Source organism: Neoarius graeffei, chromosome 20 (assembly GCF_027579695.1).
Source record: "Neoarius graeffei isolate fNeoGra1 chromosome 20, fNeoGra1.pri, whole genome shotgun sequence".
NCBI classification, from domain to species: domain Eukaryota; kingdom Metazoa; phylum Chordata; class Actinopteri; order Siluriformes; family Ariidae; genus Neoarius; species Neoarius graeffei.
The window spans coordinates 1,104,901-1,126,170 of record NC_083588.1 but is presented as its reverse complement, the minus strand read 5'-3'; the positions used below and the strand labels follow the sequence as shown (position 1 = coordinate 1,126,170).

Here is a 21,270-nt window from a genome sequence, read left to right as displayed (position 1 = left end):
TATTTTATGTAGCGCACGGTTTTTATCTCTTGTTTTTATCTCTTATTGTTTTTATCTTACATCACACCTTTTATCAGAGATTTATTTTAATGTGGTATGTCTATTGTCTGTCTGTCTATATGTCTTTGGTATGTTTTGAGGAGATATGCAATATGGACCACTTGAGTTTCCCCCTGGGGGATAATAAAGTTTACCTTGACCTTCCATATACGTGTCCTATTGCAGATGCTCCACCCACACACCCGGGCTCTGTAAACCATCTGATGAGTGCATGCACTTTGTGAGTTTAAAAGTTACAAATCCCTCGAAGCTCATGAACAGTTCTGCAGTGGCTGTGCGCAAGATCTGCTAATGCTAATTCACAAGCCGGCAAACTGTGAGAGCATGCAGTCATACCGGTAAAGGTCAGGTGCCACGCCTCTTTCTGACCCAGTCCTTAAACTAAATAAAAAACAACACTTTCAGAACCATTCATCTGGTTATTTTATTGAGTCAAAGGCAGTGGGTTGAATTAGTCACATCATTAAAAACGTGAAATATTTCCTGCATCGTGAGCCGTAGCAGACGCTAACGATGTGCGAGTTGTTGTGGCTCGTGTTAAAAAGTGCCAGGTGGCCGGTTCTTTAATAAATAAAGGAATAAAACAGATGAAAGTAACACTGCAGCAAATAAGCGCCTTGATTTTATCTCTGCCTCTGGTAAAGACTCAAGTTAACAAAATTATATTTGTGTCTGTAAATTCATGAAATTCAGACTAAATGAACTGCTGCTTCTAAATGAGACCCAGGGCAGCGTGGCGAAGGGCTTCTGTTGCTTTGTCCATTCGTTTATTATTAAATCTCAATGTTTACAACGAGCCAAAGAGTTCATTTCAGCTCCGTCAGAGTTCTGGCTGTAAAAGGAGCTTTCAGAGGGAGTGAGAAACAATCACCATCACATCATAAAGGATCACAGCCCCGCCCCCTCTCGTGGCGGAGGAGAGGAGATCCTCCTCATTGTGAATGTGGTGCTAAAACAGGTTCTTCAAATTAATTACTCCAAAATGTTCACTTAATGACTCAACTCTCTCCTCCCACCTCTTTTCTTTTTATCTTCTTCTCTTTATCCGACACTCCCACAGCCCTCTTCCCCATCAAACACTCTTCCATGTATAGAGTCCTCTATTAAATTTATATTTATAAAGGATAATTTTTCACTAAAATAACTGAACCTTAATGACCGCAGTAAAGCCGATAACAGATGAAGGCAATTAACTCTCAGGTATCACGTCGTGTGTTCAGGGCTTTTTGGATATTTTTCAAATTTGTTCAAACGTTAATTTGTCTCAGTTTAAATGATTTGATAATATTTTATTCCACAGTAATAATCACACTGTGTAATTCTTGATAAAACACTCCATCCTTGTCCTCTCACTGGAGCAACATTTTGCTGACTCTGCTGGTCTGAAGCTGATCCTGATATCAGTCCTTTCGTTTCAGTTCTTTTCCTGCTGACTGTCTTTCACTCGTCCTCCTCCTCCTCCTCCTCCTCCACTTCACTCTGTCCATCCTGGAGCCTACAGGTTCTGATAAAGCACTTTCTCCTCGCGCCTAAGGAAACTCACCGCAAACAATTTCTTTCTGTCGAGTCAGATTTTTTTATATTTCTGAGAGAGGATGGAATGCGAACACACCATGCAGAGAAGATCATCAGCCAATCTGATGAAGAAAAAGTCTTTCAGTTCTGAACATCGTGCAGTGCAGGGCCGTGCAATTTAAAACCAGATCAAGCTCATATGATTACATGCTCGCTAATGCTACCTAGTTAGCTTACTTTAGCTAACATTAGCTAGCCGAGAGGATGCTGACTCGTCTACTCAGCCAGCTAATTTGAGTGAAAGTAAGCTAACTAGGTCGGGCATGGCTCGTTATTACAGATGATTTATTTCAGAGAAAAATAAGGTCTGAAATTGTTTGACACCCCGCCCCTAACCACACCCATAAAGACATGTCTGAGTCGGAAAAATCAGTTTAAAGCACTTAAATTCCTACTGGGAAAGTTGGATTCTTTCAAGAGCGCCTATTTTTCCGAGGTTAATGTACGAGATTATAACGTTCTGTACTTTACCATTTTTAGATTTATACAGTAGAATGCTCAAGGAAGATGGAGAAACTAAAGGTTCGTTCATTCATTCATTCATTCATTCATTCCTCTCTCTCTCTCTCTGTCTGTCTCTCTGTCGGTCTCTCTTAGTCTCTCTATGTATCTGTCTGTCTCTCCCTCCTTCTCAGTCTCTCTTTCATGTGATTTTTATTTTAAACTGAAGCTTGTTTCTAATTTTCTGCTTCAGTGTGAGCAGCGTGGCGTTTATTTTCCAAATATTTCTTTTCATGATGCGCTCAGTTCTGTCAGCAGCTGAACCTCAGATTTACATTCTCTGTGATGGGCAGGTTTATGCATGTGTACACACACACACACACACACACACACACACACACACACACACACACACACACACACTCCATGTTTTCAGCTCTCCTTCTGCTCTCACTTACATAACCACAGCGGCTAAAAATGGACCCGGAAAAACAATTATAGCTTCAGCTACCTGACACTAACTCAGTGTGTGTGTGTGTGTGTGTGTGTGTGTGTGTGTGTGTGTGTGTCCCTGCCACCAGGGCTGACATGGGACTGTTGCCATGGTGACAGAAGTCAAGTCCTAATGAAAACTCCTCTTTTGCGTCTTTGTGCTTAAACCAAAACGAATCAGTCATCAATCCTGGAGCTTTTCATCCAGACTGATGTGACGTTCTGGAGTTCACTCTTTTATTCATTTCTCTGTTCATCCATTTATTTGCCTCTCCAGCCATCTGCACATCCATCTGTCCATTTTATTCTCTGAGGATAAAGCAAGACTCTCAAAATTACTGAGTCAAACTTTAATCCATCTATCAGTTCTTCTGCCCACCATCCATTCGTCTCTTCCTCCAGCCAGTCATCTGAATGTCCATCTGTCCATCCGTCCATCCATCTCCTTTCCACCCATTCTTTCATTTAACAAGACCTATCCATACATTAATCCATTAATAACAATTCATCCATCTGTCCATCCATCCATCTGCATAGTCTATCATGTTATCCATTTTTCTCTCTCCATTCATCTGCCTGACCATGACCCACCATCTGAGCTATCCACTGTTCTGTTCTTTCATCTAATAATCCCCAATCCACCCATACACACATCCACTAATTTCTCTGTTTGTCTCACCATAGGCTCTTCCATCCATCCATCCATCCATCCATCCATCCATCCATCCATCCATCCATCTCTCTCCAGGAGGTTATCTCTCCATACTCTTTACCACCCATCCATCAATCATCTATCCATTCATCCACCCCCATTTAAACATGCCTGTCTATGCATCCATCCATCTCTCCATCCAACAATTCCCAATCTATCAATCACTCCTTTCATTTAACAGCCTCCATTCATTCATTCATTCACTGTCTCTTTTGACCCATCCATCTATGCAACAGTCACCACTGATTCATCCTTTCAATGGTTTCTACATTCAGTAGTGTTTATTTGTCCATCCATCCATCCATCCATCCATCCATCCATCCATCCATCCATCCATCCATCCGTCCGTCTGTTTGTCTATCCGTCCATCACACAGTTTGTATCCTACCTGTGCAGGTGAGTACAGTTTATTGGAGCTGTTGGTTTTATGTTCTCCTGGTGAATGTGGAGCAGTTCCAGAACTTCCTCCATTTCCTCCACAGCCCTGCTTCTCTCCTTCTCCTCCTCCTCTCTTCCCTGCGCCACCTCCAGCTCCTCCTGCTGCTCCAGCCAGATTTCCCATGCAGCATAGGGCACCATGTGCTAGCTCCAGTTCAATCTCGGCATCCATCTCGGCCTCCTCCTGTGCCTCCTTGTTAGAGTCATCAAGGTGCTTCATTAACACGGCCACCACCACGTTGATGAGGACGAACTGCGCTGTCAACACGAAGCTCACAAAGTAGAGTGGAGAGATGAACTGCAGGCTCGGGTTACAGTTATATTCACCTGGGGGGCATTCACGCAGCGTGTCCTACACACACACACACACACACACACACACACACACACACACACACACACACACACCACATCAAAAACTTAAACTCAATCATCAAAACCTTTACTTCAGTGTTTACTTCCTTTCATTTCTGTACATCTCATCTCATCTCATTATCTGTAGCCGCTTTATCCTTCTGCAGGGTCGCAGGCAAGCTGGATCCTATCCCAGCTGACTACGGGTGAAAGGCGGGGTTCACCCTGGACAAGTCGCCAGGTCATCACAGGGCTGACACATAGACACAGACAACCATTCACACTCACATTCACACCTACGCTCAATTTAGAGTCACCAGTTAACCTAACCTGCATGTCTTTGGACTGTGGGGGAAACCGGAGCACCCGGAGGAAACCCACGCGGACACAGGGAGAACATGCAAACTCCACACAGAAAGGCCCTCGCCGGCCCCGGGGCTCGAACCCAGGACCTTCTTGCTGTGAGGCAACAGCACTAACCACTACACCGCTTTTATTTATTTGTTTATTTCATCCTTATAAAATCCTTCTTTTGTGCTGTATGTCTAATAAACATAAGATGGACAAAATTAAATAAATAAAATAAAATAAAATAAAATAACCTTTAATCAAAAGCTTTGTGCACATTATTAGCTTTTTTTTGAATATTTTAAACCAAATGTTTATTATTTATTTATATATTTTGAATCTGGCTGATGTTGTGCACAAAGACAGGAGGAAAGTCATTTTTTGGATTTTGCTCCACTTTCCTTCTTTCCTCCTCTAATGGTAAATGAGAAATTCAGACAGAAGTAAAAAAATATATATAACTAGACAGAAATGAAGTATAGGGATGATACAGAAGTGGTTTTTTTAAAATAAAAAGTTCCCAGAAAGAACTCAGTAGAACCCACAGTACCTTCATGATGCCGTTCCAGTTATCACCTGTGGACACCTGGAAGAGTGTGAGGAACGCCATGCCGAAGTTCTCAAAGGTGGCGTGTCGACTCATCCCCTCACATGGATAATCCTCATTACACACTGCAACACACACGAGGACCAAGAACCATAAAACAGCTCACAGCAAGGTACCACAGAAAGGCACCTCAGAGAACTGAGGGTTCTCTGTTCTCATGCTCATCACCGAGCATGTTCTTAACAGTTCAGGAAAAAATGTAGGGATGTGAATTTCATGGATTCTATACTGAAGTCAAAAACATGGTTGCACTCTGTTCCTCTGGGAGAACCTTAAAGGTTCTTGGAAAACTCAAAAAAGTGCTTTTCTATCAGAAAGGGTTCTACTTGTAAATATTTTGGGTGCTAAAAATACCTTAATTTCTTAATGAGCCCATAAAATAACCCCTAAAAGTGTACACTCAAATTATTGAGAACCTTAAACCTTCAGTTGTCCCTCTGAGAGAACCCTGAAAGGTTATAGTAGAACCCTACTATAAAGTAACTTCTTCTCAGAAAGGATTCCTCACGGAACTGAATATTTTCAGCTAATAACCCTGAATAGTCCAATGAATGGTTGAAAAACCCTTTCCTGCAAAAGTGGCCAAAAATGTAGCCCTATATTCAGTTGTCCATCTGGGGAACCTTTAAATCCTCAATGTAGAACCTTATGACTGTATTTAAATATCAAGTAGAACCCTTTATCGAAACTAGAAACCCTTAATTAATCAATAAACCTTTAAACAAGAGTACTCTGAGAGCACAATATCCCCCCGCTGGCAACTTGGCCATAACTCTGGTAAAATGCGACTGAATTGAACTAAATTGTAATATGCGTCTTACCAACATATAACAAAGAATCCTGCCAAGTTTTGTGAAATTCCTCCAAAAATTGTGAGAGGAGTTGATTTCAGAAGGTGAGCACCCTTCCCGGGACGGGTGGACAGATGGACAGACATCGCCACGACATAATCCCCCTTTGGGCCTTTCGGCCAGCGTGGGATAAAAACCTATGAAGTAAAACCTGCCCCTCCGGAGTTCCTTATAGGTTCAATGTAGAACCCAAGAACTTTCAGAAAGGGTTCCAAGTAGAACTATTTAGGAGGCTAAGAGCCAATAATCATCCAATGAATCATTTAAAGAACCCTTTCTTTTGGAGCCCAAGGGCCACCACAGTTTAATTAAACACTGAACTTTTATCCAAATTCATCCAAGCGTGAACATGCTCTGTGAGAACTCTTAAAGGTTCAAGTAGAACCCAATTTCAGAAGCCATGAACCCTTAATTATCCACTGAAATCTAAAAGAACCCTTGACGAGGAGTCGATGTGTTCAGTGGATTAATAAATGACTGCTGGGTATTTTCTGTTTAATATCGAGAACCTGTCAGGCGTTTCACATTGAACTAAACTGTCATGGTCCTGGTCGGGTTCTTCAAAGGTTCTTTCATCAGACAAACAACCAAAAATGCTGGTTCTCCTGTCGGTACCTTGGAGTGATATAAAATCATATCATGCTGCAGTGAGAGAGGTGATGACATCACAGTGCCAAGAAATAACAATAATTAAATAAGGAAATTGACACACAAATGAATTCAAAGGGGAAAATGAGTTGGTTCCTGCACCATTTAACTGGATCCTAAAGTGACAGATAGATAGATGGATGGATAAACAGATAGATATATGATGCAGGTTCTTACCGAGTTCTCCAAACAGTTCCACTCCTAATGCAGCGTAGATGAAGAAGAGCAGCATGAAGAGCAGGCCGAGGTTTCCCACCTAAACAATCAAACACAAACATGTCCGTTTTACGCATCAGTTCTTTCTTTAATATTAAAAAACCTGAGACACAAAAGAACACGGGAAGGTTGTGCATTTGGGAAATGAGGGAAAACACCAGACAGGACATTTTCTATTTGGCATCATAAAGAAGAGTCGCTCGCTTCCCTCAGGCACGATGAAATATTCAGCAGTGTCCCAGTCAAGCAAGAGAACTCGGCGGTTGTGTAAAATATGATGCGATTAAAATCACTCTGCAGGTCACACACACGCTTTACCTGTTCTCCCCGGAGTTTAATAAAACAACTTTAATAATGTGATTATAAATGACTGAGCTGCAACAGAAACCGACTGAATTAAAGGTTCCTAATGTGCGCGCGCACATTAGCACAACAACACTGAATCCCCCAAATCTCACACACACACACACACACACACACACACACACACACACACACACACACACACATGTTCTGCAGCTGCAGCTAAAATGAAATTACATAAAAATTTAACGCGAGAGCCAACATCATGCCTAAAAGATGCTAATTACCCACACAGACGATGTACAGGAGGAAGCTTTAATGCTAATTTGCAAAACTAGCTGTTGATCATTTAATCGTTTAAAGCATCAGTGAGGCTCATAAACTTGGTGTCGGTCTTAAACCCATAAAGCGACCGCTCCACACCTCGTGTTTGCAGAATTTAAAAGGTCTGCATCAGAAATGAGGGCTGCGGTGGGTCACAACACTTTATCTTTGTTTACAATATTACTGCAAAATATGTGTTTCACGATAAACCACCATTAATTTTTATTCTCTCTGGTTTGACGTCATAACAGAAATACTTTGCGCGTCTCTGCAATTCAAGCTGGAATGTTTACATGCACTGCACAGTGCCGAGTGAGTCAACTCATTTCAATTCACTAAAGTTACTCTGATATTTTAGTCACAATAACAGCAAATAACTCTTTTTTTAAAAAAAAAACAACAATTCTTCACTTAGTTCAATTCAATAAAACTATTCAGATGTTACAGTGAGTCACATTAATAATGATTCTTTTAGTGATTTGAATCATTTTGCTGAATTCAGCTCATGAAAGTTACTCAACTGTACGAGCCAAATCATGCTCTCATGATTCGAATCATTTAGTTCAAAACACTAAACTGATTCAAATGTTTCAGTTGAGTTATATTAGTCATGATGTGCAAATCAATTCTTTTTAGACATTTGAATCATTTAAATCAGTTGTTCACTCAGTGATTCATTCATTTTTCTTTTAAGAGATGTGTATTAGAAACAAAGAATGGATTAGCATTAATTTGTTTTGTTTATTATTAAACTGAACAGGGTGTGGTCAGCATTAAATGTTTTTGTGTGCTTTTTTTCCAGTGAGTGACCCGGTGTCGTCAATAAACTTCAAAAATAATAAAGAATGCAGGTGTTTTATTCCTGATGCCGCGTGTTAGTGAGGCGAGCAATGAACCCTTTTGTGTCTGTAGTGATGTGATTGTAAAGTGATTCGGTTCTTCAGTCTATAAACACTTTACAAAATGCATCATGAATAATAAATGTAATGAGTTGGAGTAAATCTTCAGGCAGAACGTCAGCGTGATGCTGTAGATCTGGAGAACGAGGGTCGGACTGCACGCCAGCGTTGTTAGTCATCTCCAGCATTAATTACCTCTCAGACTGAGTGGGATAAATCACAGCACTCCTGCACTAACGAACTCAGGATCGATATTCACTGAGGAGATCTGGACTGTACTCCAGCTCTCTACAGCACCACCTCACCCTTTCTGTTCATGTTAGCAGCTCGAGGAATGTTCCTGAGACGAGGAACCGGAGATAAAGATCATGCAGGTGGAGAACAGGAATAAGTGCGAGGGCTGGGAGCTCTGGAATAACACACTGTGTCTAAAGAAATGTGATGCTTAGGACAGAAATCTATTATCAGACATGTAAAAATGAAAATGGTGTGTGTGTGTGTGTATACCTGAGGTAGAGCCTGTACCACTGTGTCCAGCAGAGCTCTCATCCCCGTCGCCATCTTTAACAGCTTCAGCACTGCAATAAACACAGGAGACAGTGTGTTAAGGTGTGTGTGTTAAGGTGTGTGTGTGTTAAGGTGTGTGTGTGTGTTGTACACTAACCACGGGCGATGCGCAGAACTCTCATGATGCGGATGATGGTGGGGTTGATGGGTAACGCGGCACTGATCTCAATCTCCTCCAGTGTGATGCCCATCACCGAGAGCAGAACTATAGCCAGATCCAACTGATTCCACCTACACACACACACACACACACACACACACACAGATATGATTGATAAAGTATTGTTCCTGTTTTTCATCCTCTGCATTTAACCCATCTGAAGCAGTGAACACACACACACACACACACACACACACACACACACACACAGAGCAGTGGGCAGCCACACACAGCGCCCGGGGAGCAGTCAGGGGTTCGGTGCCTCGCTCAAGGGCACCTCAGCCCGAGGCCGCCCCACGTCAACCTAACCTGCATGTCTTTGGACTGTGGGGGAAACCGGAGCACCCGGAGGAAACCCACGCGGACACGGGGAGAACATGCAAACTCCGCACAGAAAGGCCCTCGCCGGCCACGGGGCTCGAACCCGGACCTTCTTGCTGTGAGGCGACAGCGCTAACCACTACACCACCGTGCCGCCCATTTATTCCTCGCACCCATGAGTCAGGTTTGTTCCTGTTCTCCGTTCCATCACAGCAGCAATACTAAAGTTACTAAAGTTCATCTGAGGCCCACGTTAACAAAACCCACATTCAATAAATACTGTTCATCGATCAAGCAATGAAACGATAAAACATGCGAAAGAAAGTTTTCAAATGACGACAAATTTGAAATTCAGGTAATTAAACTGTTATAGATTCAGATTAATGAGAGGACAATTTGGCAGTCAGTCCACTTTACACACACACACTCTCTCTCTTTCTCTGTGTGTACGTGTGTGTGTGTGTGTGTGTGTGTGTGTGTGTGTGTGCGCACACACTGTACCTGTCTTTGAAGAAGCGTCGGAAGCCAAATGCGATGAGTTTCAGCACGGCCTCGAGGACAAAGGTGCTGGTGAAGAAATAATTACAGTACTTGAGAGTGATCTCCAGAGACTGAGAGCAGGAGAGAGAGAGAGAGAGAGAGAGAGAGAAGAAAAGAGCAATGAAAATGAGAGAGAATAAAAATATACTCGAGCAAAAACAATCTCTAGAAGGTGAATAATTTTGGGATTGTGTCTAAAGTGCGTTCTTCAGGATTATTCCACGCTGCCGCCTCTTTCATTCACATTCATTCAATTCTATAATGTCTGGATTGTGTGTGTGTGTGTGTGTGTGTGTGTGTGTGTGAGATCAAGCAGAGTTATTGTTCCCACCACAACGTTGATGATTTTCCTGTTACAGCACGTCTCCGTGTGTTTTATTCCTCTGACGCCACAATGATTACAGACTGTTTTATGTTTTTAAAGAACATCATGTTGTTCCATTTAATGTTTGGTGTTAAAAGTTAGAGCAGCGATACACAGTGTTTCCCTCTTTATTCTCTCTCTTCAAGCAAATAAGACAAAAAAAATCGCAGCTTGTTCCATCATGTTACTGAGAAACTGTGAAGAAGAAGAAGTGTAAACTCCTCCTCTGTTCTGAAGACATCAGAAAACTTACAGTTCCAGCTTCACCTCGACACTGGAGACTCCTTCCACAAACATCTCTCTCTCTGTATCACTAACGTTCTAAAATCCGTTTCTGCTGAGCTTCCTCCGTACGAGTCCCTGTGAATATGTCGTAACTATAGAAACGATCACATACTTGACTCATCAGCAGCAGCCCAATCAGGACCCAGGGTTTAACAGCGCTGTGGCGTCTCTCACAGTGGCTCTGTGTGTGTTCCTGAAAGATCCCTGAAATGCATTTCCTCTTCCTGTCCTAACACAGATTGTAGTGAGACGCGAACACACACTCACATGAGGCTGGCTGTAGTGCTCCAGAGACATGGTCACCACGTTCACGCAGATGATGAAGGTGATGAAGAGGTCCAGGTAGTGATTGGTGCACAGGTTGTGGATCATCAGGCGGACGTGACTGTAACTGGCGTAATACGGCAACTTGTGGGCTTCTGGAATAAAAAACAAACAAACAAACAAACAAACAAACAAACAAACAGTGTGTAAAATAAAAAAGATTCAATGGCAAAATTAAATAAATACAATAAAAATAAAACACACATTTTCTGTTTATGAGCCATCTTTCAGGAGTGTTTTTATTTCTGTTGTATTAAACCCCAATATAATTGTGTTAAATTAAATTTATATCTGAAATTCTGTTGAAATTTTCACAACAACAAAGGAAAAAAAATACGCGTGAAATATTTGCTGTATGTTTGTGATCATCAGTTTGGGTGATTACCAGTGATCACATGATTTATCAAGGGGTGGAGCTAGAATAAATAAATAAAATGAATATATTGTCAACATATTATTACAATCATTCTGGTGGGAATCTCCGTGATCTCCGATGTGTTTGTGAAACTCCTCCCTCTGTTTTTTTTCGGTCCAGAATTTGCCGTGAATACGTGAAAAACTTTTAACTTTTGCAGCAGATTTTGGAGAAACCGTACACACAGGCAGTCCACATTGAAAAGACAAATTTAGCACTGGAAGTTAGCATTGGAAAAACAAATAGCGAACAGGCCAATTCTTTCAATTCAGTTGCTTGACGATGTTGATAATTATGTAATCGTAAAATTAAAAAGAAACAAATTTCACTCGTTTAACACCTTGTGAATCCGAGTTGTTTTAATTTGCTAAAATATACAGCTAGCCTACAGGTGAGCTGAACTCTATAATGCTCCATGTGCAGATTCCGAACCGACAAAATGAGCTTCTCACTCACGGCGACACGTGATGGTGGCGTTTCGATCCACATGTAAAGAAGTGCATTTACTTGTGTTGAACACTAGAGGGCATATTGCACGTATTACATTGAATTACCAACAACAAAAAAACCCAACTGTATCAAAATGAGGTGTTCAAGGTTCTTCAGTTGTTCCTTGCTTTATGTTGAACCCTACAACAGACTGTTTCCCAAACACTAATGGTTCCAAGTCGAGCCAGAACCCTGACAGAACCCTTAAATCCTCAGAGTGCCAAGTCGCAAGAGGCCAAACGTTCAAGATGAAAATTAATTCGCAATAATTTGGAATTTTGCACTGCACACTTTAAAGGTTCTTTAATGGTTTCTTGGACAGTTAAAGGTTCTTATATTAAAATAAAAGGTTCTCGTAGGAACTCGAGTATTCCTGATGCGATGGTTTATTGCAGGGTTTGACATGTAACCTTTAAGGAGTCCTGCGGCGTGATGTCTGAAGTTCTTCAGGGTTCTAACTTTTTTAAGAATGTGCATTTCAATAAAAAAATGGTACTTTAAGGGTTATTTGGATAAGTCATAGTTCTTCACTTCCAAAAAAGTGTTCTGATAAGAAAGCACTTTGCTCTGAGGGTTCCTCTACAATGATGACTGAAAGAACCTTCTGGGTTCTCCATTTTTATGAGTGTAAATGTTAAAAGTTCTTCATTGGATAATCAAGAGCCTTCTTTTCTAAACCTGTTCTGGAACCCTTTCTGATCAGAAAACAGTTAGCAGGGTTCTACACAGAACCTTAAAAGCTCTATTTTCTCAGTGTGACAACCAAATGGAGCCTGTGTGAAAATCTCTGAATTCCCTGGAACTCGTTTCTTACTCCGTCTCTTCTTCTCCATGCGCCGGAGTCGCTTCTCCTCCCTCCTCTTGGCCTCCTCGACCTCCTGGTGCTGTCGGCACTTGTGGAAGTTCTCCACCACCACACCCACGAACATGTTGAGCACGAAGAAACTGACGATGAGGAGGAAGGAGATGAAGTACAGCAGCATCCACGGGTTGTTGTTGATGATGGGCTAATAAAAGAACAGAGCGGAGAGATGGAACAAAAAGAGAGGAGAGATTACCAACACTGAGGTTCACGCCGGGTTCCAATCTGCTCAACGTCAGGCTGGGGGAAGAGAGAAACAGTAAATGATGGAGGAAATTGGTTGAATTATTGTGAGATGAAGTCAGGCGTGCGAGATACCCGGCTCGTTATCAGACCAGTGAACAGAAGGCGACGCCAAATCAGCTGTTGCGGCGAAACGGAGAGAAAAAAACCGAAGGCTTCAGTACGAACCCGGAGCTCAGAGGAGCAAAATTACACAGTGTTTAGTTTCCAATTTCTGTTGAAGCAAGTTGATGATTTGGTGAAATGTGTGGAGCAGAAAGGAGATGGGAAAATAATCAGGTGGTTCTTTTTCTCATCTGCAGCAGCAGGAGGAGATTTCAGGCTCAGAACTGCGTGTTTACTGACGTGATGCTCTTTAATAACAAAAATACAGACAAGCAGCAGGTAAACAAAAACAAAAACAAAAAACAACAAAATAAAACAAAATATAGAAAAAAATCAATCGAAGATCAAATAAATAAAATCAGTAAAATAGAGTGAAAAATAAGCGAAAAATTAATATTCATTTTAATTTTTAAAAAGGATAAAAGCTGAATATGAACATTTTAAAATGTCTTGTGTTGGTTTTATTCCTTCCTGAAGGAATTATTTCAAGAAAACTATTGCTTTAATATAGAAAAATGTTTTGGGAAAGAAAAAAAAAAGAAAAGAAACAACATAGAAAAGAAAAATAAATAGAAAATTAGATCAACTAAAATTAAATTAAATTAAAAATAGATGAAATGTAAAAAAATGTTAAATATTTTTGGAGATTAAAAAAAACTACACATACATGAAAATAAGTGGAAATATATGAATTAAATAAAAAACCATACAGCATATCAAATTAAATGAAATCATCAGCCTGTTGTGTTTATTCTTCAGCTTATAAACATTGTTGTTGGGAATCTTCACCCGAAACTTTATCTCAAATTTACAAAAGAATAAAAGTCAGCAGGCGAAGAAACGCTGGAGTTCGTTCTGGATCTCGACGGCGTTGAGTCTGTGAGATCTGAATGAACATCAACTTTGAAAATTACACTCTTTAAAAAGAAAGTCAAGTTTTAATGAAGCTCATGGAAGATTTGTGACGGGGATTTATCTCAGCTGGTGCTGGTGCGTGCGTGTGTGTGTGTGTGTGTGTGTGTGTGTGTGTGTGTGAGAGAGAGAGAGAGAGAGAGAGATACTGTAAGACACGTGTTTATACATTTCCTGAAAAAAAACCCCTTTTAAATTATTTACTGTACAAAGAGTCAGATGGTTAGTCAGAGTCCCAGTTTTTCTGAGTGTAAAGTAATGGCACCCTGAGGAGGCCTGTGAAGGAGAACTCGTACCTGCTGGTCCACGGCCACCGAGTCGAGACCGTGATACATGATGTTGACCCAGCCGTCCTTGGAAGCGAGGACAAACAGGGACATGAGAGCCTGAGGAAAAAAAGAGCACAGAAATAATAATAACAATAATAATGTCCGAGTTTCTGCAGATAGAGGAGCATGGGACAGCGGCACGGGGACACCAGGGTACAGTTATTACAGATAAAAGTGTAAATATTATTTTAGTAACATTTTTATTTTTGCAAAATATAACACATTTGAAATTATAAAACCTTTACAAATGATAACTTTTTCAATTTCTCATCTCATCTCATTATCTGTAGCCGCTTTATCCTGTTCTACAGGGTCGCAGGTGAGCTGGATCCTATCCCAGCTGACTACGGGCAAAAGGCGGGGTTCACCCTGGACAAGTCGCCAGGTCATCACAGGGCTGACACATAGACACAGACAACCATTCACACTCACATTCACACCTACGCTCAATTTAGAGTCACCAGTTAACCTAACCTGCATGTCTTTGGACTGTGGGGGAAACCGGAGCACCCGGAGGAAACCCACGCGGACACGGGGAGAACATGCAAACTCCGCACAGAAAGGCCCTCGCCGGCCACGGGGCTCGAACCCGGACCTTCTTGCTGTGAGGCAACAGCGCTAACCACTACACCACCGTGCCACCCCCACTTTTTCAATTTTTAAAATTTATTCTTTGATTATGTTTTTATATCAACTTTCAGCATGCTTACTTTACGAAACTAATACTGTTACTTTAGAAATTATAATTTTTCCCCAGATAATCACATTAATACTTTAAAATTCACAAAAATCTTTAAAAGGTTGATCACTGTTGCTTACATTTTTATTTATTTATTTTACAAAATTGAAACATGGTTACAACTTATAAAATTATTACTTGACAAGTTATAATGTTTTTGGTGTAAATTTTATCACTGATCCTTTATAATAAATTATTATATTGTTGTTTGTAAAATGACCTTGAATGGATGAAAGGTTAAAAAGAAAAAGAGAAGTGATGGTTATTTCTGTTGTGGGATGTGTGTGAGAGATAACACACAGTGCTCTTTGCAGTAAAGAGTGTGAGAATGGAGCTCACCTGGCCCAGATTGTCAAAGTTGTACTTGTGATGAACCCACTTGTAATTGGCGAGCAGGCAGTCAGACTTGTTGGTGATGTTCCTGACGTCGAGACCCAGGCAGTAGAAGAACTTTCCTTTAAAAAGCTGTCAAGGTGAAACAGAAACACTGAACTGGGTCACTCACAATCACACACACTCGGGGCTTTTCATTTCTGACAAACTTGTCAAAGTGAGACATCAAAAAACAAACAAACAAACAAACAAACAAACAAACAAACAAACAAACAAACAACCAAGTGATGTGAGAGGAAAACTGAAGAAAAGAGCAGAAAAATACAATCTCTAAATAAATTAAAATCAAATCAGTGAGTGACATCTGATACGATTTCAGTGAAATTTCTGGAGTGAAAGCAGGAAAATAAAGAATAAAATAAAAGGAGGGATGAAGAGGATGAGACAAACTGGAGAGAAAGAGAAGAGAGCCTGAGGTTCTGTACCTGGACTCCAAGGATCCCAAAGATGATGAAGAAAGCACAGCAGATGAGAACGATGTTCCCGATGGGCTTCAGAGACGTAATCAGAGTCTCTACGACGAGCTTGAGGCCCGGAGCGCGACTGATAACCCTGAGAAACAGAAAACGAGGTAAATAAATAAAGAGAAAAATGTGTTCTTATTGACAGAAAGCAGTGCTGAGAATCTCATCAGCCACAACGCTGTGCTGACGGAGCAAATTATTATACTTTAGTTCAAACTCCTTCATAATTATAAACTATTTATTGACATTAATCAGGAAGGGTTTTGTTTTGAAGAGTGTCCTGCTCCACCCCTTTCATATGCTGCAGTTTCTCCTCCGTACCTGAGGGGGCGGAGTGTGCGCAGGAGCCTGAGAACCCTGAGGACCCCCAGGATCTTAGCTCCGCCCGCCATCGACACAACGATGTCAATCAATGAGACAAACACCAAAAAACCATCGAGGATATTCCAACTGCTGCGCAGGTACGCCTGATCACCCAGGTATAAGCCCATCGACACCACCTGAGAGAGAGAGAGAGAGAGAGAGAGAGAGAGAGAGAGAGGAGGATGAGGAGAGAGAGAGAGGAGAATGAGGTGAGCGAGAGAGAGAATGAGGAGAGAGAGAGAGAGAGAGAGGATGAGGAGAGAGAGGAGGAGGAGGAGAGAGAGAGGAGGAGGAGGAGAGAGAGAGAAAGAGGAGAGAGAGAGGAGGAGGAGGAGAGAGAGAATGAGGAGAGAGAGAGGAGGAGGAGGAGAGAGAGAATGAGGAGAGAGAGAGAGAGAGAGAATGAGGAGAGAGAGAGAAAGAGGAGAGAGAGAGAGAGAGGAGGAGGAGGAGGAGGAGGAGAGAGAGAATGAGGAGAGAGAGAGGAGGAGGAGGAGGAGGAGGAGAGAGAGAGAAAGAGGAGAGAGAGAGGAGGAGGAGGAGAGAGAGAATGAGGAGAGAGAGAATGAGGAGAGAGAGAGAGAGAGAGAGAGAGAGAGAGAGAGAGAGGAGGATGAAGAGAACATCACCCTGCTGTGTTTTTATGCTGAAACTCGTCAGTAATCATCAGGTTTAAACTCCACTTTCATGGTGACAGGAACATCAGGAAGCTCACATTTACCTTTAGAGTCATTTCACCCACGAAGATAGCAGTGAAGATGTAATTAGAGATGGTGAGGAAAAGCCTCTCCTACACACACACACACACACACACACACGCGCGCGTTACTTCTCTGTCTGATTTTGCTCGCTGATCATCAGCATTATTCAGTCTGTGAAAATTCATAACATGATTAATTCATTTCTAACCCGTTATATCTGTACAAGTGTTATAAATAATTACATCTCCATATAAATGTGTTATAAATAAATATATGTCTGTATAAATGTGTTATAAAGCGTCACTTTGATGAATAATAAAGCAGGTGATATTAATCTCTGGAATATAATCTGATTATAGACAGTGATTTGACGGACTCTCGGCCGTGAGGTTCGGCTCCCGAGCTCTGAGGAGAACCGGCATGGACTCGGGTCGACACACTCGGAGGGAAGTGCTCATCCATGCGGGAGCTCACAGACACTCCTGATTGGCTAGTGTCACTGTGATGGGCTTCGGAGAGAGAGTATGCCCCGCCCACCCACAGAGCACAGCCATCACACACAGTCAGTCTGCGTTTCTGCTCCGTGGATTTATTCGTTCAGGCGCTGGTGTTGAAAGTCTTTATTATAATTCATGATCACACCGGGTCCTCGTTATAACCTTTATTTCATGAAGATAATTCAAAGAAAGAAACATCGACCCTTTGGTTTTGATTTACAGCGCAATCATCACATGACATGGTTGTTAGCAGTTAGCGATTAGCAGTTAGCATGTGGGTCATACCAAACTGCCCTGGAGGATTTTGGGTCTCTCCAGAGCCACAGTGATGCAGTTGGAGAAGATGAAGGCCAACACCACGTAGTCAAACAGCTTATGGGCGATGATGGACTGGCACATCAACCTGAACCTGCAAACAAACAAACAAACAAACAAACAAACAAACAAACAAACAAACAAACAATCAATCAAAAGACAAAAAACAAAACAAAAAACCCACTAACAACAGAAATATCAGTTTATGATTAGCTCAGAATCACACAGTTACACCACCGGAGAATACAACTCAGGTGGGGTTTACATTAGACCGCATCAGCGGATCATCAGATTAACGTTTTTAAAACGATTAGTGTGCACACAGCAACGCCAATACACGATTCACGTGCACATAGCAACGCCAATACACGGATACGCTCGGCTCCACAGGCATCCTGCGCTCCAAATCACTCCACCCTGAACAGCGAGTGCCCTCTGGAGGGTGCGCACTCCGGCCCTGCGCAGCTCACAGAGCGCGCGAGTGAAGCGCACGAGCAGTGATTTGGGACTGAGCCGCTGTGTGTGTGATCCCAGCGCAGATCACTTACCACTCGCAAGTGGAAGGATGGCAAGCCTAAAGACAATCATAACTACACAATGGGCAGTATTTGCATCAGTATTTGCAGTATTTTCATACTTTTATACTCTTTAATGAAAGGTGATACAAGGCGGAAGTCCGCACCGTTTTTCAGCAGTTGCGTCACATGACCAACACCAGCAAATCAGGAAGGTGGATGTCACAGTGACGTTGTCCAATGACGACGCCAGCTAGAGCTCAGCACAGCGTATCCGCGTATTCTCAATGTTTACACAGCACCGGACCAGACACGATCTGGATTGAATACGTGGACGCTGGCGGATTCCCGTTTCCCAGCGTTTCCAGGCGGTTTAATGTAAACGGACAGTGCATCCGCGAAGAAAACGAGACAGATACGGTCTAATGTAAACTTGGCCTCAGATCTTTAGTGACTGTCAAACTCGATTCAGGGGAAAGTCGTTCAAAAGGTCACTCAAAGTCGCAAGGTCACATCACTGGCTAATTTGCATATTCATAGTTTCATCATAATCATTTGCATATCAAAATGCATTATGAGACAAAAAGGGAGACGATGAGAAACTCAGACTGGAACAGAAACATACAGAGCCCTGAAAGGCACCAAACACACACACGCACACACGCACACACACACACGCACGCACGCACACGCACACACACATGCACACACACACACGCACACACACGCACACACATGCACACACACACATACACACACGCACACACACACGCATGCACGCACACGCACGCAAACACGCACTTAAAAAATTCTCATGAACAAAGGAAATGATGTGTGCATGTGAAAATCTTCAGAGATTTTTTCTGAAAGAAAATGAGAAAGTAAGTGGTGTGCACAATAATTAATCAATAAAACAAACAAACAAACAAACAAACAAACAAACAAACAAACAAACAACCCACAACACCACTATGTCCTTTTCTTTCAGGTAAAAAAGAAAAAAATCCTGTAAACAAATTTACAAACATGATGGTGAACACACCCAAAGTTTCCATTCTCATAAGATTTTATTTTAGTCCATGTCTGGGTTTCTTTATTTATCCCCCCCCCCCCCCCCCCCCCCATGTCTCTTCTGAGGAGAGAATAGAGTTTTATTAGAATGTAAAATAATAATTCAGAACCTTTTCTAAAATATTAAAGAAATCATTTTTGCTCACAGACCCACAAATGAGCAGGACGTGTACAGGGACGGCGACGTCTCAAATAATCAGATATAAATTATTTAAAGCATGTATTAATATTACAGAGATGATGCTTTAATTAAAAAGGTGATGTTTTGACGTTTCACATGACCTCCATATTTTACTGATAATCGTGAGTCTGGGAGCTGGTGTTGTGTTTACTGTTTCTGTCATGAAGAGTTAATGAAGTGTTAATAAAGATTTAATAAAGATTTAATAAAGAATGTTGAAAATAGATTTTCTGTTGCTATAAAACGTGGATGTTCTGCTCAACTGGATGATTAAGTGCACTGTAGTTAATACAACAGTCATTTGCATTGCGTGCGTGCATGCACACACACACACACACACACACACACACACACACACACACACACACACACGTATTTGGAAGATGTTTCCTCCATGATGCTCAGACGTGGGAAAAACTGGATACTGTCTCACTAACGCTGATCAATAACCTCATCAAACCCGTCTCTGAGGAACTGACAACCCTTCATGACTATTGATTTTGTGTGTGTGTGTGTGTGTGTGCACGTGCGTGTGTGTCCCTAACCTGCAGCTCAGAAGATGAAGTTGTCCAAGAAGGCTGAACAGAGTCTCCTGCCTGCTCTCAGATTCTATAAACAGTGTTTATTGCTCATGAGCTCAATCCTGATTCCTCACACTGCGTCTCGTTTTATAGTGAAATAAAAAAAACCCAGGAACCTCATTTATAAACATGTGTGTAGTAGAACACTAAATATAAACATCCTAATATAAATTATTTGCTCTGAATGATAAAAAACCCGTCTGAACTCTTCGGTCTCATGCACAGATCTCTCCCGCTGCAGTTCTGAGACGCGTCAATATTCTCCGGTTCAGAGCTGAGATTCACACTGATCACTAAATCCACATCGTTACTGAACCTGTGGGCAGTTTTTACACCTGGAATTAGACTGAACATCATCAACGACACAGATTTAATAAATGGACATTAATATTAACTGGGATTTCATCATTGATGCTATTTAATATGAAGAGAATTCACTTGTTTCACCAGGAAAATAAAGGGGGTGCAAACTTTTGCAGTCACCCATATGTTGCAAACTCGATGCTATTCTAAGTGGACTAATGTATACATGTGTTTGTTGTGGTTGTAATAATAATAATAATAATAATAATAATAATAATAATAATAATAATAATAATAATAATGTTTTATAATTAATTAAGAATGCGTGTGTGTGTGTGTGTGTGTGTGTGTGTGTGTGTGTGTGTGTTATTGGAAGTGAAATACACATCCTCTTCTTCCTGTTCTGAACATGTGGAGTGAACGTGTTTGTTTAATTTCAGCTCATTACCGTCAGGAGACGGATGAATGGAGTCGGTACCGACCTGTTCTGAGGGGAGAAGAGGAAAATGCTCCAGTCCTCCCTCGTCTCGCACCAATCAGGACGATAAACTTCAATCATCTTCTGGATCCTGAAGCACAAACTCTGCACAGAGAAACAAAACAAAAATGTATTTCTAATCAACACTTTAATAAAATATGGTTCTTCTTCCCTCCCCATTGTTAATCAGTGAGTGGTTTGCTCCGCCCTTCAGGGAAAAGCACCAGCTTGGAAATGGGACAAGGTTAATTCTTCAGCAATTAACAATGAAGCAAATGCTGAGAAACATATTCCTGCTGTTATCATTAACACCATCACCACCATCTTCACTGCCACAACCACCACCATCCACCACCAACACAATCATTATCATCACCACCACGTTTACCACCACCTTCACTGCCACCACCACAATCATTATCACAACCACCTTCACCAACCCCACCACTACCATCACTATCACCACCACAACCACCATCACCACC

At 41.6% G+C, this 21,270-nt stretch overlaps 1 protein-coding gene across 1 annotated transcript in view; it reads right to left on the bottom strand.

Annotated features, from left to right (window-relative positions):
* The window catches only part of LOC132869380 (voltage-dependent T-type calcium channel subunit alpha-1I-like), a 48,700-nt gene that overhangs the window by 14,436 nt on the left and 12,994 nt on the right, over positions 1-21,270 (bottom strand). Inside the window, exons 10-24 of the mRNA XM_060902719.1 lie at positions 20,790-20,890; positions 17,627-17,750; positions 16,865-16,933; positions 16,102-16,280; positions 15,742-15,868; positions 15,263-15,388; positions 14,152-14,241; positions 12,548-12,740; positions 10,773-10,924; positions 9,818-9,927; positions 8,933-9,066; positions 8,776-8,846; positions 6,704-6,782; positions 4,971-5,092; positions 3,669-4,070 (exon numbers count right to left, since the gene is read on the bottom strand). Of these exons, the coding sequence (XP_060758702.1) occupies positions 3,669-4,070; positions 4,971-5,092; positions 6,704-6,782; positions 8,776-8,846; positions 8,933-9,066; positions 9,818-9,927; positions 10,773-10,924; positions 12,548-12,740; positions 14,152-14,241; positions 15,263-15,388; positions 15,742-15,868; positions 16,102-16,280; positions 16,865-16,933; positions 17,627-17,750; positions 20,790-20,890 (2,079 nt within the window). The remainder of the gene's footprint in view (positions 1-3,668; positions 4,071-4,970; positions 5,093-6,703; positions 6,783-8,775; positions 8,847-8,932; positions 9,067-9,817; positions 9,928-10,772; positions 10,925-12,547; positions 12,741-14,151; positions 14,242-15,262; positions 15,389-15,741; positions 15,869-16,101; positions 16,281-16,864; positions 16,934-17,626; positions 17,751-20,789; positions 20,891-21,270) is intronic.